We start from the raw sequence: 20,379 nt of genomic DNA, 5'->3' as shown, positions 1-20,379 counted from the left end.
TGGTCCCGAGGAGCCGGGCTGCAGGGGCACAGCAGAGCTGTAGGTGCTTGCCCAGGGCTGGCAGAGCTGGGAGATGGGTCCTGGGGCATAAACTGCATCTTTGTCCTCTGAGTGGCTTGAAAACCAGGGATCCACAGGGACGAGCCTAAAGTCCCTTTGTTAGACACCTCTGGCAGCCGGGCTGCAAACCCGAGTGAAAAGGGACCAGCCGGCCCCTTGCTGCCCCCTGTTAGTATTCCCTGGAAGACTCCGTCTGAACCCCGATTGGTCTGTGTGGAGAGGAAGATCCGAGCAAACACCAGGGGAAAGCTTGTCCCTTCTATTGCCCTGTGCCCAGGGAAAGCTTGTCCCTTCTACTGCCCTGTGCCCGGGGAAAGCTTGTCCCTTTTATTGCCCTGTGCCCAGGAAATCTTGTCCCTTCTATTGCCCTGTGCCCAGGGAAAGCTCGTCCCTTCTATTGCCCTGTGCCCAGGGAAAGCTCGTCCCTTCTATTGCCCTGTGCCCAGGAAATCTCGTCCCTTCTATTGCCCTGTGCCCAGGAAATCTTGTCCCTTCTATTGCCCTGTGCCCAGGAAATCTCATCCCTTCTATTGCCCTGTGCCCAGGGAAAGCTCGTCCCTTCTATTGCCCTGTGCCCAGGAAATCTCGTCCCTTCTATTGCCCTGTGCCCAGGAAATCTTGTCCCTTCTATTGCCCTGTGCCCAGGAAAGCTCGTCCCTTCTATTGCCCTGTGCCCAGGAAAGCTCGTCCCTTCTATTGCCCTGTGCCCAGGGAAAGCTGTGTTCGCAGGTCAGGGCTGACCTGGCCCGGCACTCCCTGCCTGCTGCCCAGAACGGTCTCGTTCCCTGCTGGTGATGGAGGGAGGGCAGCCCTGGGCAGTCTGCAGAGGAGCTCCACATCTGGCAGGGCTCAGGACCCGCGTCCCACACTGCAGGAAGGTGATGCCCGTGTTTGTGCACCCTGCAGCCCGTCAGTGAACATTTGCGTTCAAAGGCAGCTGGTGGCAGAGGCTCCATCCCCAGGAGTGTTCCTCCTGACCCTGCCCTCAGCCCTGGAAACACTTCACCTGGAGTCCCGGGTTGGTGTTTTTCTCGTGGCACCTGCAGCAAGCAGCGTTGGAAGCTGGGCTGTGCGTTAGTCACCTCTGCTCCCATGTTACTCATTAACAGGCACTGCCTCTGTGGTCCAGGACAAGGCAAATCAAGGAAGCCCTTCCCTTGGCAGGCCTGGAAAGGGAAAGGAAGAGAAATTGGCTGCTCTGCCGTGCCAGCCTGCCATAAAGCTCTGTCTGACTCTGCCGTGTTCAACCGTTGGTGACTACAGGGGTTATTTGTAAATAAACTGTAAATAGCAGCAGCAGAAGTTCATACTGTCCCTAAATACAGCACTTTCAGTAACTCCTGTCTCAGTCTGGTGGAGTTCCCTGGGGTGTGGGTGCTGGGGGTACAGGGCAAAGTGGGGACCAAAAAGGAGATGGTGGTGAGGGGTACCCTGCCATGGATTTGGGGTTTTTTGGAAAATGCTGGAGGCCAAACGTGCAGGAAGCAGGAAGCCGTGCCTCAGCAGCTGCTCTGGAGAGACACATTTTATATCTCTTGTGCATAGCATCAACAGCACTTTCTACAGGGAGCCAGCTGGGTGACACAGCCCTGCTTTGCATTTCAGCACTTGGATATTATCTAGCACACCCTTCTTCTCCAGTTTCCAGCAAAGCTGACTCAGGAGCACCAGGGTAGGTAAAATATTGTGCCTGGTGCCACCAGCCTGGGCTGTGGCTGCATTGCTGTAAAGTGGTGTGTGAGTTCTGCATTTCTGCAGCTCTTGGTGCTGCTCCCTCAGAGACCCACGTGTGCCAGCAGGGTCACCGGCAGCTCTGTCCACAGCTGGGCCCTTCTGAGCCTGAAGGATGGAGAGAGAGGCCTGCAGGAGAGCCTGGAACATGGGCCCATGTGCTGAGGCTGCTGAGGCTGTCAGCCCCTCTAGTTCCGCCCATGGCCCTGCTGTGCTTTCTCCAGTGTCATTACATTTCACTTTCTGCACGCTGGCTGGGCTTAGCCAGCAGCTACAATTTGTGTTACAGCCCCCCAGAAGAGGATGGGGGTGATGCTGACTCTGAAGCCTCCTCTGAGAGCCCTTGGTTTGCCCCACACACATGGGCAGGGCAGCAGGTTCCCCCTGCAAGCTCTGGTTGGGAGTACAGGCACATCTGCTGCTCTACATCCACTGCTGTGTTAACAAAAACTAAACCCTGTGGCTTTTCCCATATACATTAGAGTTTCCAGGGGAGTGGGAACCGTTGTGGATCTCATCATCATTTCCAGGATTCTGATGGGGACACCCTTTGGGGATCAGCCTTGCTGGCAGCTGCAGTGAGGATGCCCCGCGCCCGAGGGGCAGGGCAGGGAAGGAGAGCCTGCTCCACACATCAGGGGGTGTGGGGTGGCAAACCCACCAGCAACCAGGCCTGACAAAGGAAAACAACTGAAACAAGGGACGGAGATTTGTATGTGTGAAAAACGTGGCAGTTCTTTGTTCTTCACTAACCCAAATTTACAGAAGGAGCCAGCAGCGGTTTTTGAGAGCATCTCAGACACTGGAATGTGGACAGTGATTTAGGGCAGTAAAGGGAATTAGTTACAAGTGATCCAGGTTCATGTGTGTTTGGAAAGGCAAACGGAATGGATCACATCCTGTGGGGTGCCTGCAGGTGACTCTCATTCCCCACTGCAAACCTGTCAATCCCATCACCTGTCCTGGGGCACATAAGCAGCCACACAAAGGGGAGGGGATTCCTGGGCACAGAGCCTGGGGTTTGGGCTGGTGAGGGGCTTTCCCATGGAGCTCTGCCCTCCCTGCTTTGTGAAGAAGGTATAAAAATGAATTAAAATAAATCCCTGAGCCCAGCAGAGCAGCGGCTGTGGGGGAAGGTGAGCAGCCCTTGGCTTTGCTGTGGGAGGCACTGCTGAGGTGTGGGCTCTGACCTGTGTTCCGCTGTTGGCTGAAAGCTGCTGTAGTATGTACAGACCTAAATAAACATATGTAAAGCAGGTAGGTGGATTTTAAACCTTGGAATGGGTGTTAGGGTTGATAAAAGCCTGGGGTGGGTGTTTTTTGTACTTGAGAAGCTGGTTGCTATGTACACTTTCTCCTGCTTGCAGGTCCTACCCTCTGACTAACTTGGGTGGGCTGGGTGCCAGCATGCTCTTGTGGAAGCTTCCTGGTGAAAAAACGAGTGTTGAGAAGTGGCTTGGCTTTTTCAGATGAGTTTCTTTTGGATGTTTTGTTACCTGTTGTAGACCCTCTGTTGTGTTATGCTAAAAATGAGATCTGGAGTGTTTGCTATCATGTGTGCTGAGAAAACAAGGCTGAATTCACTGACAATAACCCCCTAAGCTTCTTTTGATGGCCAGAAGGAGGCTATTCATGCTTTGTAAGGAGGGAGAGGATAAAGGACTGGAAAATGAGAAACTATGAAAACTTTCCCTTTCTAGGTTAAAGGAGCCTTGTTGGAGACATTGATGCTGGCAGAAGGAAGAAGGATATAATCAAATTTATTTAGTAGATAGGTTTGTCTTGGGGCACCAGGAAATGTGCTGGAGTGTGAGGTACATAAATTTGTCACATCATGTACCAAATATATTTGTTGGGTTTCCCCTCCTCTGACAAAGGAAGTCTTGTTTTTAAAAGGGGGAATTTTGTTAACTAAAACTTGTATTCTTTCATAAATTGTCACCCTCTAAGTTGCTGCATATTTGAACAGGTTATTTCACACTATAAGGACAAGGTGCCTCTTGAAGAAGCCCATCAGTGTATTAATTAGGGCTTCTGCTGCAGGATTTCTCTGGATGTGGGATCAAGAGCCAATTTATTAACCAAATTTTTTCATTTGAAAGTCAGCTGCAGCAATCAGAGCTCAGGCCTTGTCTGTAAGAGATCTTTCACCTCCCTAACTGCACTTTCATTTCAGTGCAGCCGAGTTTAGCAAGACTCTACCCAAATACCTGACCCGCATAAATCCTGCCTGCTACCCAAGCTCTCATCTTCTTAGACCTTACACCCCACCTTCCTTGCACAGTGCAGCTCTAGGAGAGGTTTGGGGGGGACTTTGTGGGGTTTTTCTGCGCTTATTTTTTGGGCCAGCCTTGTGTTCGTATATTGCAGGTACAATTGCTGCAGAGACATGCAGCAACCAGCATCTGAGCTCTGTGCTCAGCAAAGAGAGCTGCAGGTGGAGTGATGAACTGATTGAAGATGCACCTGAGGGGTGGAGAAAAGCACGTGCAGGTCCCTTTGTGTGATGGACACTGCGGTGTGGGGTCAGTGCTGAGTCAGTGCTCAGTGCTGGCCCTGAACTTGCCTCTTCCTTCCTTTTCCAGGAAGGCTGGGGAAGGCCCAGGAGAGCTCCCCAGAAGTCCCTGCTGCAGGTTATGGCAGCACAGGGGCAGTCCTGAACCTGAAGCCGATGTTTGGGCACAGGTGTGGGGCAGGACTGGGGAGCTGGTGCTGGGTGCTGTGCCCAGCTGGTGCTGGCCAGCCCTGCAGCTGCAGGGGATGGGATGGGATGGGATGGGCTGCATGCACACCCTCTGCAGACAGCTCCTCCTCCCTCGTGGTGTTTGCCAGAGCGATGCAATCCCTCCTGGAGCACACTCAGCCTCGCTGGTTTTCCCAGGCGGATGGGCACGAGGGGAGCATGGCATGGGCACCCTGCCCTGCTGAGGGGCAGTGAGCACTGCCAGAGGTGGCAGCAGCTCCAGGCCATCGGTAGGACTCAGCAGACACAGAGTTTGGGTGGCTTTGGCTGCTTTCACACAGTGAGCTCCTGGTCCTGCGCCTGCTGGTCGCCCCGTGCTGACAGGGTAGGTTTGGGGGTCTCAGGTGTGCACAGACAAGAATTCTCTGCTGGAATCCGCTGGCAAAAATGCTCTCGTTTCTTATAAAACCTCTTTCCCCAAATCAGTGAAGGATTTGTTCCATTCAGGAGAAGCGAAGGAAAAACTGGTGTCAGCTTCTCCTTGGTATGCCCGTGGTGATCCTGGCACGCTGTGATGAACCTGGGGCTCACAACAGAGCCCTGCCTCTCTCCAGACAAACAATTCCGGTCCCACTGTGCTGGGACCGAGCAGCCCTGAGCATGAGCTCCCCTCCCCAGCTGCAGACGGCCCTGCAGTGGCTGTCAGGGGGTCAGGGTGCCTCACAAGCAGGTGGCACTCAGCAGCGAGTGCCTTCTCCCGGGGCTCCTGCCCGGTGTGAAGACAGCAAGTCAATGGGCAGGTGCTGCCCTGGCAGTAAATTAGCTGCCAACCCACACGCTTGGATTAACGAGACCTACTTGAAGCTAAAGAGAAACCTGTAGCACCCGTCCGGCCGTGGGAAGGACTTGGTGAGAATTAATGAATCTCCATTGACTTCATACGACATCGGATATTATAAAATCCATACGATATTTGAAGACGCGGAAAGCAGATTGCTTGTTTTACTGACAGCGCTTTATCCTCCAACTGGCCACACGATGGCAGAAGAAGCAAACACTGCAATAATAAATGTTTAAAGAAAAAAACCACAACGATGTTAGAGCGCGTCCCGAGGCCGGAGGGAGCCCGGCGCTGCCTGCTGTGGTACCGGCCAGGGACTGAACTCCGACACCCCCATCGCCCAGAACAGCCAAGACAAGGCCAGGAGAAGGATGTTGTGGGAGGATTTAATGGATTCGCCCACGCTGTGAGGCTCTGGGTCGCTCCGTCCATGCCCTGGTTGCGGTCTGCCCAGGCTCGGCTGATGCCCCGGATTGTTTTGTGCTCATTTTTGTGCTAATCGAAGTGGCCATGGACTCCAACCAGGCTGTGTGGCGCTAAATTGCCCCTGGCGGTCCCTGCCATGGGCAGGGCATGCCCGCACTGGCAGGAGTGGGTGCAGGAGCTTCGGGCACAGCTCCGCCCGTGCGCGGCTGGAAAAGGCGCATTAACGCAGATTTCCCTTCTGTAGACCCGTGAGCCGATAGAATTGCCACCAGATCAGCGGTGGAAGCGTGCAGGCGGTTCCAGGCTGTGGAAAAGCCCAGCCAGGGCTGTTTGCTTCCTCTCTGCTGTTTTGCTGAGCTGGGCTTTGCTGCCCCGCAGCCCTGTGTCAGCAGCAGGGGTGGCAGCTGCCCGGGGCTCTCAGTGAAACCCTGCCTGCGGCTCTTCGGGGTCAAGTAAGGAGATGGATGGATGGATCTAAACAATCTGGCTCACTGCAGGACACTGTGGCTCTGCTCTGGCCGAGTTTGGGAGACCAGGCACCCACCTGTGGCTCTTCCCGGCTGTGCTTGCACTTATTTCATCCTGGAGCTCCCTGGAAAAGGGCCTCTGTCCCTGGTGGCAGTGCATTAAAGCTAATTATCTAGTCTTTAATTCTGTATCATAGTCCAAGTCTTGCGTTTTGCTTCTAATCCTAGTAAACTTAACAAAAATTAAAACATCATCATTTCAAACTAAACTGGGTAGGGGCTGCAATTTGTATGGCACAGGAGCTGTAAGGACAAGTGCAGCCGGATGGTTTCTTCTGCTGGTAAGACCAACTCTCCTGATCAATTAATTCAGGTGAAAGCTGAGGAGCAGCTCTACCTGTAGCAATATATTGAGGAGAAGAATAGAGCTGTTTTTCTGTGGGCCAGGTAAGCCAGATTGCCTTGGCCTTTGGAGACATGCAGGGGTCAAACCCCAATGGCTGAGCTCTGGCTGGTCTGTTCAGCACCTACCACAGAGCCCTGCCACAGGAAAAGTGTCTGAGAACAGCTCCCTCTTCCAGCCAACACAAACAGGCTAGAAAAACATCAGGAAAGTACCCAAAAAGCCAGGCAGAAGCTGCAGGGTGGTGTTGGTCTGACTTCAGCGCTCTGTTGCTTTGTGGGGGAGGGAACTCTACAGCCAAACTGGTTAGGCGTTATATAGAGATGTTTAACAATTGCCATTCATTATTTTAAAGTGGCCGGCATTGTTTTCTGGTTTCCTCTGTTGTGGTGTGAGGCCTTTGTGTGGAAAGGTGAGTAAGAGCCCAGCTGCACAGGGAGGGCTGCCCGTGGGATGCAGATCGGTGCTGGCTGTGCCTCACAACGCTGCCCTGCTCTGCAGGGATGTGGAGCCCTCCCTGATCCCTCTGCTTGCTGCCTGGGGAGAGCTGGGGTTAAAAACCCCCAAAGCTCCTGCCTGCCTGACACCTGACTTCTATTTTGGTGCTGGGGCAGGCCTGGATGGATCACACTGTGTGGAACTGCCAGACAGTGGGTGCTTCTGCAGAGCAAATGTGGCTGGGTTTAGCTTTAGTAAATCAATGTGATGCTATTTTCACTTTGGAAATGCAAAGTGAAAAATCTGTGTTTTCCAGGCCTCTGGAAGCTGCCAGCTGCTTTCTAGGCCCAGTTGTGGTGCCACAAGGTGAGTTTGCTCTGTTTCCAGGAAGAAGCTGGCTTTGAAACAGGAGCAATGCAAGCTGCTGGAGTGGCAGTGGCACCTGGGCGCTGGGCTCAAGGAACCTGCCCATCCTGGAGGTGCTCAGAGCTGTCAGCCAGGGACAGCCCAGGGAAACTCCCTGCCCTGATGCAGAGGCTATTGCTCCAGAAAAGGCTGTTTTATTGCCAGGCAATAATGATGTTGAAAACAATAATAAAAACATGTAGGTTTTGTTAGGTTACAGCTCGTCTTTTTCAACTTGATGTTGAAAACATAACAAAAACATATAGATTATGTTAGGTCGCCTGTAGTCTTTTTCAGTTTTGGTGGCTTACATTAATATTCTCATGCTCTGTGCCTGCTCGAGTAGGGAGAAGGTTCCTGGGGGAAGCATTTCAGGTGAGTTTTGCTCCCCCCTTGCCCTGTCCCTGCCCTGGGCTGCACCACCAGGTGAGGGAAGGGTTCTGCCCCTTATTCTGCTCCTGAGATCCCTGCCCTCGGTGCCATGGGGACCTGTTGGAGCGAGTTCAGAGGAGGCCACGAAGATGCTCTAAGAGCTGGAGCATCTCTGCCATGGTGACAGGCTGAGAGCTGGGGGTGTTAGATTGTGGAAGAGAAGGCTCTGAAGAGGCTTTGGAGTCCCTTCCGGTGCCTAAAGTGGGTGCAAGATTGCTGGACAGGGAATTTAATGGGGCATGTAGTTGTAAGGCCGGGGGAATGAGGCTTTGAGCAGGTCACACAAAGAATAACTGAAAAGGGGGCAGGTTTTGATTAATATTAGGAAGAAATTCTTCCCCCGAGTGTGTTCTGGCAGGGGTTGTCCAGAAGAGGTGTGGATGCTCAAGGGCAGGTGTCCGTCCGGGCCGTCCGCTGTCCCCGCGGTCCGGCCGGGCTGTCCCCGCGTGTCCCCTGTCCCCGCGTGTCCCCTGTCCCCGCGGTCCGGCCGGGCTGTCCCTCCCCTGTCCCCGCGTGTCCCCTGTCCCCGCGGTCCGGCCGGGCTGTCCCCGCGTGTCCCCTGTCCCCGCGGTCCGGCCGGGTTGTCCCCGCGTGTGCCCTGTCCCCGCGGTCCGGCCGGGTTGTCCCCGCGTGTGCCCTGTCCCCGCGTGTGCCCTGTCCCCGCGGTCCGGCCGGGCTGTCCCCGCGGTCCGGCCGGGCTGTCCCCGCGGTCCGGCCGGGCTGTCCCCGCGTGTCCCCTGTCCCCCCGCCCCTGTCCCCGGCTGTCCCCGTCCCGCGTGTCCCCGCCCGGGCTCGGTGGCTCCCCCTGGCGGCGGCGGCGGGGCTCGCCCTGCTCCCAGGCTGCTCCGGGGCGGCGGCGGCGCCGCCTCCAGCGCGGCGGGACAAAGCGGGGCCGAGCGGAGCGGGGCCGGGCCGGCGGCATGGAGCGCGGAGCAGAGCGGGGGCCGGCGGCGCGGCCCGCAGCCCCTCTAGGAGCGGAGCCGGACCGGGCCGGGCGATGCGGCGGTGAGCGCGGCGGGGCCGGGCGCCGCCGCGATGCTCCGCCGCAGCCTCAGCCGCCTGGTGAGTGCGGGGCCGGGGCGGCGGGCGGGCAAAGTTCGCTGGTTTTCTCTCTGTGCCGTGTGCTGGGGCCGTTCTCCCGCGCGGCTCCCGCATCCCACTCCCCGCGGGGTCCGCCCGCGGCCCCGGCCCCGCCGCGGCGCCTCCGTCCGACCCTGCGAGCCCTCCAGAAGTTGCCTTTGCTGCCAGAGCCCAAACGTTGTTTTTTCCTCCCAGACCTGTCGGAGGGCGCTTCCCCGGCCGGCAGCGCTCCCCGGACCGCGTGGCTCTTCCTGCCCGGGGCGGGATGCGGCTCTGCCCCCGCCGGCTCCATCCCGATCCCTTCCCGCTGCCACATAGGCTGCTCGGAGATTTCAGCGTGACCTCACTGCTTGGCCTGAGCTCTGTAATTACTCATTTTTTCCTTTTCCGCAGCAAATGTGCGAAAAGCGATGTTTTACCGTCGTTCCGGGCGCTGCTGTTTGTTCAGCAGTGTCATTGATTGCGCAGTGCGTAGTTAGCGAAGTTCCTGGAGTTGGGGCGGTGTGTGTGCTGTGACACAGCCCGAGCACCGTGCCATGGAGCTGGGTGTGCTGTGACACAACCCGAGCACCCTGCGATGGAGCTGGGGCTCTGTGTGTGTGCTGTGACACAGCCCGAGCACCGTGCCATGGAGCTGGGTGTGCTGTGACACAGCCAGGGCACCCTGCGATGGAGCTGGGGCTGTGTGTGTGTGCTGTGACACAGCCCGAGCACCGTGCCATGGAGCTGGGTGTGCTGTGACACAGCCAGGGCACCCTGCGATGGAGCTGGGCAGCTCTGGGCCAAGAGGCTGGAAAGCTGCCCTGGGAATAGGCTGGGCTGGCTGAGCCACAGCCCGAGCACCGTGCGAGGCTCGGGGCCGCGGTCCCGGGGCGCTCCCCGTTACCTGCCGCGGTCCCGGGCTCTGCCCGCCAGGCCCGAGCCGCGCTCTCCTGTTCGCTTTTGCTTTGGAGCGAGATATTTGTGCCCGCTCTTCCAGGCTTGGGGCACAAGGGACTCTGAGTCGCCTTGTTGAGTCTCTGGAGGTAGCTGTGCCTGGGAGGGAAGGGTTTGATTTTTGGGTTGGTTTTCTGTTTGTAGGCGGTGTTTCTGTGCCAGGCTCTGGGTTAGCCCTGTGGAGAACACACCTACCTCAACCATTGTTTTGCAGCCTCAGGGACAGATAGATGAGATGGAAATTCAGTGCTGTGACTCTCTGGCTTTGATACCTTTTGAGTTCAGCTCTGCCCTGAGTGCTTCCTACGCCAGCGGCAGTTTTTGTGCCACTCGTGTCAGAGGCGTTTGTGGTTTGAGGCATCTCCACCGAGTTCCGTGCGAAGCTTTTCTGGGTGGCTGCTTGCTGTGAGTGGGTACGGGAGGTGCCTGCCTGGCTCCTGGACCCAGCACCCTCCTGGCTGGTGAGGAGCAGTCCCTGCCCTGCCCGGGGTCCCACGCAGTCTGTGTCACCTCTGAGTCCCTTGGTGTGGGGAGGGGACGTTCAGTGCTGCTGGGGTGTCATGTCCTCTGAGGTGCAGAGAAACCATCCCTGCACAGCCCGGGTATTTCCAAAGGCTCTGTGCAGGGCCGGGCTGTGGCAGCAGCCCTTTGGAAGGGTAGGTGCTGTTCTGGCTGGACGAGCAGCTCTGTTCAGGGCCCAGGACAGAGAGCCAGGTCAGCTGCAGGGTTGGTGTGGGGTTTAGACACTGTTTGCACCTCCTGGCTTTGCCAGCAGCATTTCAGCAGCAAGGAGCAGTTTATCAGGCTGGTTCAAGTGGTGTGGGTCCCCCCATATCAGCCTTGGCTGATAGAGCAGCTCGTGCTGTGCTGCTGCAGCTCTGCCCTGTCCCAGCCCTGCAGGCTGCCGCGGTAGCCTCGGGCCAGTCCTCTCCCTCCTGCTCCCTGGGAGAGCAGGGCAGCCTGTGCCAGGCTCTGTGAGCCATCCTGAGGTGCTGCCTGGATGGGCAGTGCTGTTCAAGGGATGCTCATCCCGTGGCCGTGGCATTGCGGGAGTTCACTGCAGTTATTAAAGGCTGCAGATTTTCTGGCACTTAGGATCCCACAGGGCTGCTCAGACAACCACTGTAACCTCTCCACTGTGTGGTCTCTGCCTGAGGCTCATAAATACCACCAGATAGTAAAAATCCTGTTTTCAGTTGTAACTCACAGCTTAGGCACAATGGAGGTGACTTGCCCTGTCAGCACGACTGTTTGTGGCTCTGTTTTTCCCTCCTATAAACTCTTATCCTGCATAGGGTATGAAATGGGATGGTAAGAAGAGCAGGAAGGGTTGAGTGGTGCATGTAGGTCTGCACAGCTACCTGGGGGTGCAGACTGATGCTCTCAGAAACAAATTGGATTCTGAACTTTGATTTGCACCACCGAAATAATCCTTGTCAAAGGAAGAGTGGGGCTGGGATCACTGCGGGGAGGTGGGATTGGATTGCCATGGTTAATCCACTTTTAGGAGATACTGTCAACTTGAAATGTAACTTTAATTCTTTTTTGGAAGCAGATTCTAGCACTGGAGTCTTATTTTTAGTCTCCTGCTGCTTGTACGGCTGCTGTGGGAGGGTGCAGGAGTGGGGTGGGGAAGTGGGGGGTGTCTGGGGGAGGTTTGGGGTCACTCTGCTGGCCTGGGCTCCTCAGGGGCTGGGTGAGCACTGTCCACTCCAGCTGGCTGGGCAGTGCTGCTCCCTGTGTCTGCATCACAGACAGTGGGCTTCTTCTCACCTATTGCTCTCCTGTTCTTCGCTGTACCCCGGGGCCACAGCTCTGCCAGGGCTGGGGGCAGTGCCCACTCGGGCTGGGGGAGAGGGAAGGGAGGAATGCAGAAAGAGAACTTACTGATGCCTTAGTTACTTGCACTTTTCCTCCCAGTTTGCCTTTATTTAAGGCCAGTCTGGAAGCGAGCCCTGGCAGCTGTGACGCTGCTCGTGGGGCAGGAAGGCTGGGCTGGTGGGTGAAGCACCCCAGGGTGCTCTCCCTCCTCTTGGGGTGCCTGCTGCTGGCTGAGCCCCTGGGCTGGTGCTCTGTGCTGGGTCTCTCTGCAGTCAGTGCAGCTCCTTGCTCTGGCACTCTCCTGTTTGTGTTCAAACCCAGGATAAGTGAGAAAACAACAAACAGTCTGTAATTGGGAGCAAAATTCTTCTGTTGGGGTGTTTGTGCTGAGTGTAACAATAGGACCTTAGTTGTGTTTTTCCAATTAATTAAATACCTTGGGGCCTGATCCTCTTTGCAGCCCGTGTGCTGGTAAATCCCTGGGCTCCTTGTGAGCTGCTGGCTCTCAGCACGGTGTGCCTGGTGTTGGGAACAAGGTGCCCCTTGGGTGGGTGTGCAGGGCTGTCCCTGGGCTGCACCGTGTGGCTCTGTGCCCTGTCACAGGCTGCGCTGATGTTCCCTTGCTGCTCCTTCCGGGGTCTGCATCCCTCAGTCCTGTGCCAGCAGTGGGTACCCAGCCTGGGCATCCCTCAGTCCTGTGCCAGCAGTGGGTACCCAGCCTGGGCATCCCTCAGTCCTGTGCCAGCAGTGGGTACCCCCAGCCTGGGCATCCCTCAGTCCTGTGCCAGCAGTGGGTACCCAGCCTGGGCATCCCTCAGTCCTGTGCCAGCAGTGGGTACCCAGCCTGGGCATGGGGCCCTGTGGGTCAGATCCTACCTGAAGACACCCACCCCACTGAGACCCATTCAGGTGACTGAAACAAGGACATGGCCCGAAGTCAGTCTTTAGATGGGAAGTAAATTCCCCACTGGCGCTGGGAATAGGTGAGAAGGAGCAGGGCTGGCTGGGGAGAGCCCCTGGGGTGCCCTGGGCACTGTGGGGCTGTCCCTGCCCACTCAGGGGGTGTGGAAGGCGTCCCAGGCTGTGGTGGAGGAAGCTGATTTACATTCCCATCTTTAGGATGTGCAGCAAGTGTGCTCTGTGTGCAAAAATAGACTTTATTACACATCTGTGATTTTCGTTCACACTTGTTTTTTTTCCCATGGAGTGTGAACCAAACATTAGTGTGTGATTGCAGTTCCTATTCTAATAATAAAGATGATTACAGTTAGGAGTTGGAAGCTGTAGGAGTTGTCTTTTCCTCCCAGTCCAGCCCTGTTAGCACCTGGAGAGTGAGGCTGCATGTCAGACACCTGATGCCAGCTTCTGCAGGAAGTGTTTTGCTTTCACTGGTGTGATGAAAACCTGCGAGCAGCAAAGGTTGGGGCTGGGGTGTCTCTGTGACACCAGGTGGCAGTTCTGCTGGGAGAAATCCCGCACTTCAAAAGAGTGTGGATTTCAATGAAGCCACTGAAATTTTCATGAAAGTTGCGGGAATTTTATTTTGTAAGATGTGTTTAGCATGACAGCAGCGTTCCACGTGCTCAGGCAGTTCCCCTGTAGCAGCCACAGGGCAGCCCATGCTTGACCACAGAGAAGTCAAGGGAGGCTCAAATAGGGAAGCTGGGGCTGCAAAAAGCTTAGGGCTGCAAACCCCATTGCTGCCCCTTCCCTGGAGAAGGGGGACACGGGAGTTTGTCAGGTTCTGGGGGACACAGGGGTTTGTGAAATTCCTGTAACGGTTTCCTCTTTAACTGTCTCCGAACTGTAGCCTTATTCCCAGAAATAGCTTGGCCATTTGGCTAAAAATAAATAAAAATCAAACAAAAAGCTGGACCTGGGATAAACAGCTGCATGTGTTCAGTTAAAGTTTGGGAAGTTGGGAATTGCTCCAGGGAGGGCTGGAAAGCACCGGTCAAACATTAATGATAAGTGATGCTTCTAATTAAACCTGGGGCATGCTGAAGCTTTTCTGTGGAGAATAATGAGTCTTGGCTGTATTTTCTTCTTCCCTCCATGCCACTTTTGTGGTATTTTGCTAGGAGTAATGATGATTGTCTGGGCTGTGCAGAAGAGGTTTGGAGCTGAGCTGACTGGAGCTGCAGCTGAAGACATGGCAATTTGCTTTTAATAATAAAATTTGTAAAAGCAAACGGGACATCTATTAATAACAAGCTTTTCAGCCTTGCCTTTAATTTCATCCTGTTGCCTTTGGTTTATGTGTTTCCTTTCTGATTAAAACTGCTGTGTTCTGGCTGTAGCTGTCTCTCGTGGAGAGATTTATTTTTTAAGTGTTAGTTAAGAGCAGAGCTGATGGAGAGCATCCTTGGTGTCTGTAAGTCAGATGAAACCTTCACACCCAAATCAGCTGTCTGCCTGTGATCATGTTTTTAGCAGTGCTGGTTTGGTCCCTGTGAGCATCTTCCTCCCATGGCACCATGCTTGCATCTCTTGTCCCAGGTGTGTAATTCCTGGCATTGTGGGACTGTGCTCCTTGCAAATAGGTAACAAGGACACTGCTGATGATGGTAAGCCATTTCTGATATTATTATTGAAGTGATTGTGCAGTAATCTTGTGTAGTTTGGCTCCCTGCACCTGTTCACAGGCTGGCTCCATGGCCAGCTGCAGCCCCTGCTGCCCTGGTGTACCCAGCACGCTGCACTTTGCTGAGCTCCTTCAATTATCCAACGTGCCACCAGTGCCTTGTTCACTGGGCCTGCCTGAACTGGCCAGTGTTTGATTTGGGCAGTCAGTATTTTGCTTTTTTGCAATAAGCTTGACTCCAAGACTTGATCACGGAGCTGTTCTGTGGAGTGCCTGAGCCCTGCTGTGGGAGGAGGGCCAGGCTGCTGTGTTCTGCAGGGGATGGCAGTGAGTGGCAAACTGCTTTAAAGCTTGATTTACTAACTTGTAGCCTGGGGAAACTGAAACTTGCCTCTTTGAAAAGGTCTCCTCTTTCCTGCCCTCACCCTGGCAGCAGCGGCACGGCTGCTGGGTCAGGAAAAGCCTGTTCTGCCCAAGGCTGCAGTGACTTCAGTAGCTGTGTGAGCATTAAATATACATGCTTGCAATATATGCACATTAAATATGCATTTAAGCACTAAACAGAGATGCATTAAATATATATATTTATTTTTGCTTATGGGCTGTTTCTCAGGCTGGGCCAAACCCCGGGGAGCTGCTGGGCAGTGATTGGCACAGGGCACTGTCCTGATGGCTGCAAAGTGCGTTTGGGTCCTGAGCCCCCCATGGGACAGTGGTGGGGGGAGAGGAGCTGAGGCTCCCTGGTGGCAGGAAAGCTGCTCTGGGCTTTGCTCCTCCTCCCCTCCATCGATTTCTGTGCTCTCACAGGGATGCTCACTGCCACAGGTGCTGTCAGAACCAATGCTCTCTAAAGTGTTTAGCCCCTTGTGCAGCCCCTTCTGCCCGCGCTGTGGGCACCTCCTGCTGGCTCCAGTGGCTTTTGCCCCAAACCTCAGTGGTGTTGTTGGGATGGAATTCCAGCTGAAGCCCAGTGAGTCTAAAAGCACGTCTCCTCTGGCCACCCAGCCTCATTGATAGCGCTTCAGAGACGTTTGTCCTGCCCTCCTTGATGAGAGCTCAGGGCACGGTCCGTTGTTTGTAAAGAGCTGTTTGTTTGCCTCCTGCAGCAGAAGGAGGGGTAGGCTCCTGCAAAGCTGTTCTAGCTGGGTATTTTGCTCTCAAATCAGGCTTTTCTTTTCTATTTCCCATTTTGAACAAGATTGCTGTTAAACTCCATTGTGGCCTTTGCTGAGTAATGCTTTGCTGCAGGCCTTTTGCTCTTGTTTTCAGCTGAATTTCAGGATCTGTAGGTGAAAGGACCCCAGCCTTGTTTTTGGAGGGCTTGGTAATTTTTTGCTTGTGTTTTCAGAGAATCTCTTCTTCTGGCATGTCCTAAAGTATGCTGTGTACCTTAACAAGATCTGTGAGATGATTGAAATGGGAAACAGAGGCATTGCTCACTTGGTCAGTGTAATATGTTTGCACTGTTGTGACAAATTTGCAGACCAGAGGGATCCTCTGTTTCTTGTGCTGTAAAGGACCTAGAAAAGCTGAGTAAGATGTGCAACAGGCAAGGCCAGACAATTTGAAGCGCTTCTTTGGTGCTGCCATCCAAGATCTCTTCAGCAGTAATACAAATTAAATACTGCTTGACTGCAGCGACGCTGTGCTCTGCTGCTGGAGTCTCAATTGGCTTAAGAGGGGAAAAAAATAAAAAAAATAAATCTCACTGCCGGGAAATTAAATGCAGGGAGAAAAAAAAAAATCCACTTTTGTGAGCAGCCCTTCCATCTTTTATTATGATTTCTGTGTAATTCCTCCCCAGCATTCATGCAAAGCCAAGCAGCTGCTATCTGTAGGGACTCAGACTGCACTCAGGGGGCTGAAAGCCAGCCTTGAAATGCAGTATTAATGAATTTTTTTTCTGTTTGCTTTGGGTGGTGTTTTGCATGCCACTTCTGTTTGGTCTGAGTTGTGGAAGGTTTTTATTCTTCTTGTTTTTTCCTCCTTCCTTACAGCTCACCTTTTCTTACACTGTTTGCTCAGGGAGGGAGTGCACTAAAATGAGCTGTGATGCCCTGAGGGCTCTTGTCCTCATATCAGCCAAATTGATATTGTGGAGCACAGAATTTCCATGGGGGAATTGATATTGTGGAGCACAGAATTTCCATGGGAGGATTGATATTGTGGAGCACAGAATTTCCATGGGGGAATTGATATTGTGGAGCACAGAATTTCCATGGGGGAATTGATATTGTGGAGCACAGAATTTCCATGGGAGGATTGATTTGTGGAGCACAGAATTTCCGTGGGGGAATTGATATTGTGGAGCACAGAATTTCCGTGGGGGAATTGATATTGTGGAGCACAGAATTTCCGTGGGGGGGTTTCTCTGGGGCAGTTGACTGGATGGAAGTGGGGCTTCCCAGTTGACAGGTACCACTGCAGTGAGTGCAGGGTGGGCAGCAGGCAGGCAGAGAGGAAGCCTTGGCTGAAGGAGCTGCTGTTGGTGACAGTGAGAGCAGGAAGGCCCTTGTCCTGGTGCCTGGCTAGGGAGGAGACTGATGGGCTGGAGATGGCCGAGTCATCCCCAGGGATGCTCTGCAGCTGCTGCTGCTGGGGTGCAGCACGGGGGAACCCCCAGGCTGCAAGGCTGAGGGTCAGTGACCCTCAGCTCTGTGTGCCTGTGTCTGCAGCTCACCTGGCTGCTCTGCTGGGCGCTGCTCACTCTGCCCTGCTGCCTTCCCCAGCTCTGCTCTGCTGGGCGCTGCTCACTCTGCCCTGCTGCCTTCCCCAGCTCTGCTCTGCTGGGCACTGCTCACTCTGCCCTGCTTCTTCCTTCCCCAGGCTGACCAGAGCAGGAGCCAGAGGATTTCCTGCAGATAAACAGTTCTAGGCCCCATGGTGAGGATTTCTGTCCTGGCTGGGCGGATTTCACCGATCCAGTGTCCTGCTATGGCTGTGCCTGCCAGCCCCAAGGATCAGTCTTTTGCTCACTGTGGTACCCAGAGATGAAAATATTCCCAGTGTGGTCTGGGTCACGTGGAGCTGATTTTGGCTGTGGAGCAAGGGGTGAAGTGGGTGATTTCTATCTCTTTTCCCTCTTATCTCCTGCTGCTTCTGTGGAACCATTTGTCTGTAGTACAGCAAGGGGCAGAGTTAGAAAACCACAGTTTTCATGGGTTTGGGAGTTGAAAAGCTTGATCTGAACCCATGAGTGAGGAGCACGGGAGGTGCTGGGACCTTGGGTACCATCGTGGGGTTGAGGCACCCCGGGATGCTGGGGCAGGACTCTGCAGGATGGACCTGCCCTCCCCTCCCTCCTGGGAGCTGCGTTTGGGGGACAGAACAGCTTCCCTTGGGGCAGGCTTGGTCTGGGTGCCAGCCCTGGTTTCTGGGTGCTGGGGTGAAGCACATCCTGGCAGGGCAGCCTGCAGCCTCTGCCCTGGAGCGTGCTCAGCCAGGCAAGGCTTGCTTCCCAGGGGAAAGGCAAGAAACTGCCCTGGGAAATGGGCTTCTCGCCAGTCAGCTGGCAGCCTGGCTCTGAAATGCTGGGAAAACTTAAAAAGGGGCAAAATGTTTGTAGGCGGCAGAGGTTAGAGTCACGTCTGGCCGAGCTGGGATACATAACACAGTATTTAGGGGTTTTTTGTTTCCATAACTGGAGAGCTCAGGCTTTCAGAGGACCAGAAAACAACAAATTATGGGAAAACCAACAAATTATGGCTCTGCCGGGTGGTGCAAGCACTGACAGTTGCAAACTGGGAGGTGTTTTCCATTTTGCTCTTATTTCAGTTTTTGCCAGGCCAAATCACTGCTCTGGAGAGCTTGCTGCCCTGCTAAAATAGCTGCTGATGAACAGACATATGTGCACAGCTTGAGCCGGGGAGAGGAGGGAGGAAGAGTTTTGAAGACAGGAAGACCTCGTTGTATTTGCTTTGTGACCTCTGCAAAACATTTGGCTCTTACTCAAAGTCCTTTTTCTGTTCTCAAGCCTGAAGTGTTCCTATGAGCCTGGATTTTATATGCTGGTGGCATGCTGGTCGAACTTTTCTTTTGGGCTGCCAAAAATAAAGATCTGCTGCCTGTATTTCAAGATGAGCAATGGTTTCATAACCCTGGCTGCCAGCAGGGCAGGGAAAAGAAGAATTGAGATGCTGAAAACTTCCGAGGGTCGGTGGTTGTGTTTGAGCAGGAGCAACAGATTTTGCACCAGCAGCAGCAGCACTGGAGTGATGCTGCCCCAGCTGATCCCTTCTGGGTTTGGCTTCCTGCATCACTGGTGGAGCTGACTCTGTGCAGAGTGCTGCTGAACAGGAGCTGTGGTTGCAGCCGTTGTGGCATGCTTGCTGGCAAGATGCAGTGCTGCCTGCTTTGAGGGTAGGCTGCCTCCAGAAGGAAAAACAAAATCCCTGCCAAAAAAGGTCTTTTCAGCTGTCACCCCTGTCCACAGCACTCCTCAAGTCCAGGATGGGGCTGGGCTCTCCTTTAAATTTATTACATATGGAAAAAAACTTCTGTATTTCCTCTCTCCACCCTCATGAAGTCTTTCAAGTAGCCTTTTCCCCTGTTCTCTCCACCCAGCCATGTCTCTGTTGGTTGTTATCAGTGGCTCTGTTGGCCAAGTCAGCTTTTGCAGGAAGTGCAGCCTGGCTGGGCTCTGTGTTCCCCAGCCCCTGTCCTTGCTGAAGGTGACCTCCCTCTGCCATAGGGTGAGGCAGCAGCTCTGGGGACCGAGGGACATGGGGTGGGCTCTGGCTGGTGCCCCTCACTTGGCTGCAGTCCCCTGGCTTGAAGGGTGGTGTGCTGTGGTTGTGGCTGTGCTGGGCTCACCCGTACTGCTGTGTCATCCCCAGGGCTGTGTGCTGAGCCCCACCACGTGCTGACTGCTGTAAAAACCCCCCGGCCCTTTTCCCAACGCTCCTCTCCTGCTCTTGCCTTTTCTGTGGGTCTGGGGGCTCTCATGGCTGCCCCCCACCCTGGCTGGAGCTGGCTTGACCCAGCGGTCACTCCTTGGTGGTCGTGCCCTGTCCCTGGCTGAAATACCAGTGGGAGCTCCAGCCTCGGCACAGGAGAAGGGATCCTGGTTTAAATTTCAACCTGCTGTTTTCCCGAGGTCCCAGCCTTGCCATCCTGCCCAGGAGCGAGCAGCAGAGTCCCATCCAGTGGGAAATGAGGTCGGGCAGTGTGTGCCTTCAGCCCTTCCCCTGGGCCTATGAGCTGTCAGTGTTTCAGCTGCACTGCTGGCTGGTTGTGTTCCCAAGGTCTGTGCGTGTTATTGACCCTCTCATGCGGGCACGGGGAGCCTGTGGGGTCGGTTCTGATCCATGGAGCTCTCTCTGTAAATCGGGAGATCTGCTGGAAGATGTGCTCGGTGTGGGTAAGCACAGCCTGAGCTGCTGAATTATTGAGGGTGTTCTCAAAGCATGGCTTGTGTCCTCACAGGAGTGGCTGAGGACAAAGAGTCATAGGAAAATTGGCAAGGAGAAATCTCAATTAAAAATACATCGGCTGGGCAGTGAGGCTGATGGCTGTTTTGGGGAGGTTACCATAAATTTATGGAGGCTTTTTAAAATTGTGGCTGTGTTTTCCTTTGTTCTTCTGAGGCTAAGTGAAACAGGAGCTAGAACAGGCTGTTTTGGGAGGTGCTGTTATCTTTGCAAGCTTTTTTTGTAAATCAGGTCGCCTTCTCTACAACTTTTATGATAAATGGAACAATACAGGAGCAATTAGACTTTAAACTATTCATGAGATTGAAGCCAAGTAATGTGATTTAATCTTTCTTTTGCATCTATTTAATATAAGCTGTGATTTCATTCAAGTGTTTGAGCTTTGTAGTTGTGCTGGTTTAGCAGATGATTTTTTTAAATGCCTGTGGTTTTTATTAGATCTGTCTTCTATGAGTTATTTGTGTTTACGTTGTGGCTTACAGTTATCTTCAGCAAACATGAAAGGAGAAGTTTTTTTTACTAGTTAGTTCTGGTTTTGGTGCTTTCTGGAGCTGTAGTAAATCAAATGCTGGTAGTTTTTTGGTTTTACTTCTGCTGCTGGTTTTTTTCTGGAAACAGGGCCAGAAGGTAGCACAGACACTTG

At 54.0% G+C, this 20,379-nt stretch overlaps 1 protein-coding gene across 6 annotated transcripts in view; it reads left to right on the top strand.

Annotated features, from left to right (window-relative positions):
* Positions 1-8,777: 8,777 nt before the first annotated feature.
* ATP11C (ATPase phospholipid transporting 11C) overlaps positions 8,778-20,379 on the top strand; it is a 53,276-nt gene continuing 41,674 nt past the window's right edge. For all 6 annotated transcript variants that reach the window (XM_030967393.1, XM_030967394.1, XM_030967391.1 and 3 more), the window contains exon 1: positions 8,778-8,948. In XM_030967393.1, coding sequence (XP_030823253.1) covers positions 8,922-8,948 — 27 coding nt within the window. In that variant the 5' untranslated portion in view covers positions 8,778-8,921. The remainder of the gene's footprint in view (positions 8,949-20,379) is intronic.

This window comes from Camarhynchus parvulus, chromosome 4A (genome assembly GCF_901933205.1).
Source record: "Camarhynchus parvulus chromosome 4A, STF_HiC, whole genome shotgun sequence".
Taxonomy (NCBI): Eukaryota; Metazoa; Chordata; class Aves; order Passeriformes; family Thraupidae; genus Camarhynchus; species Camarhynchus parvulus.
Note: the sequence above shows the minus strand (reverse complement) of the source record. Positions and strands in the feature narration are given on the sequence as shown.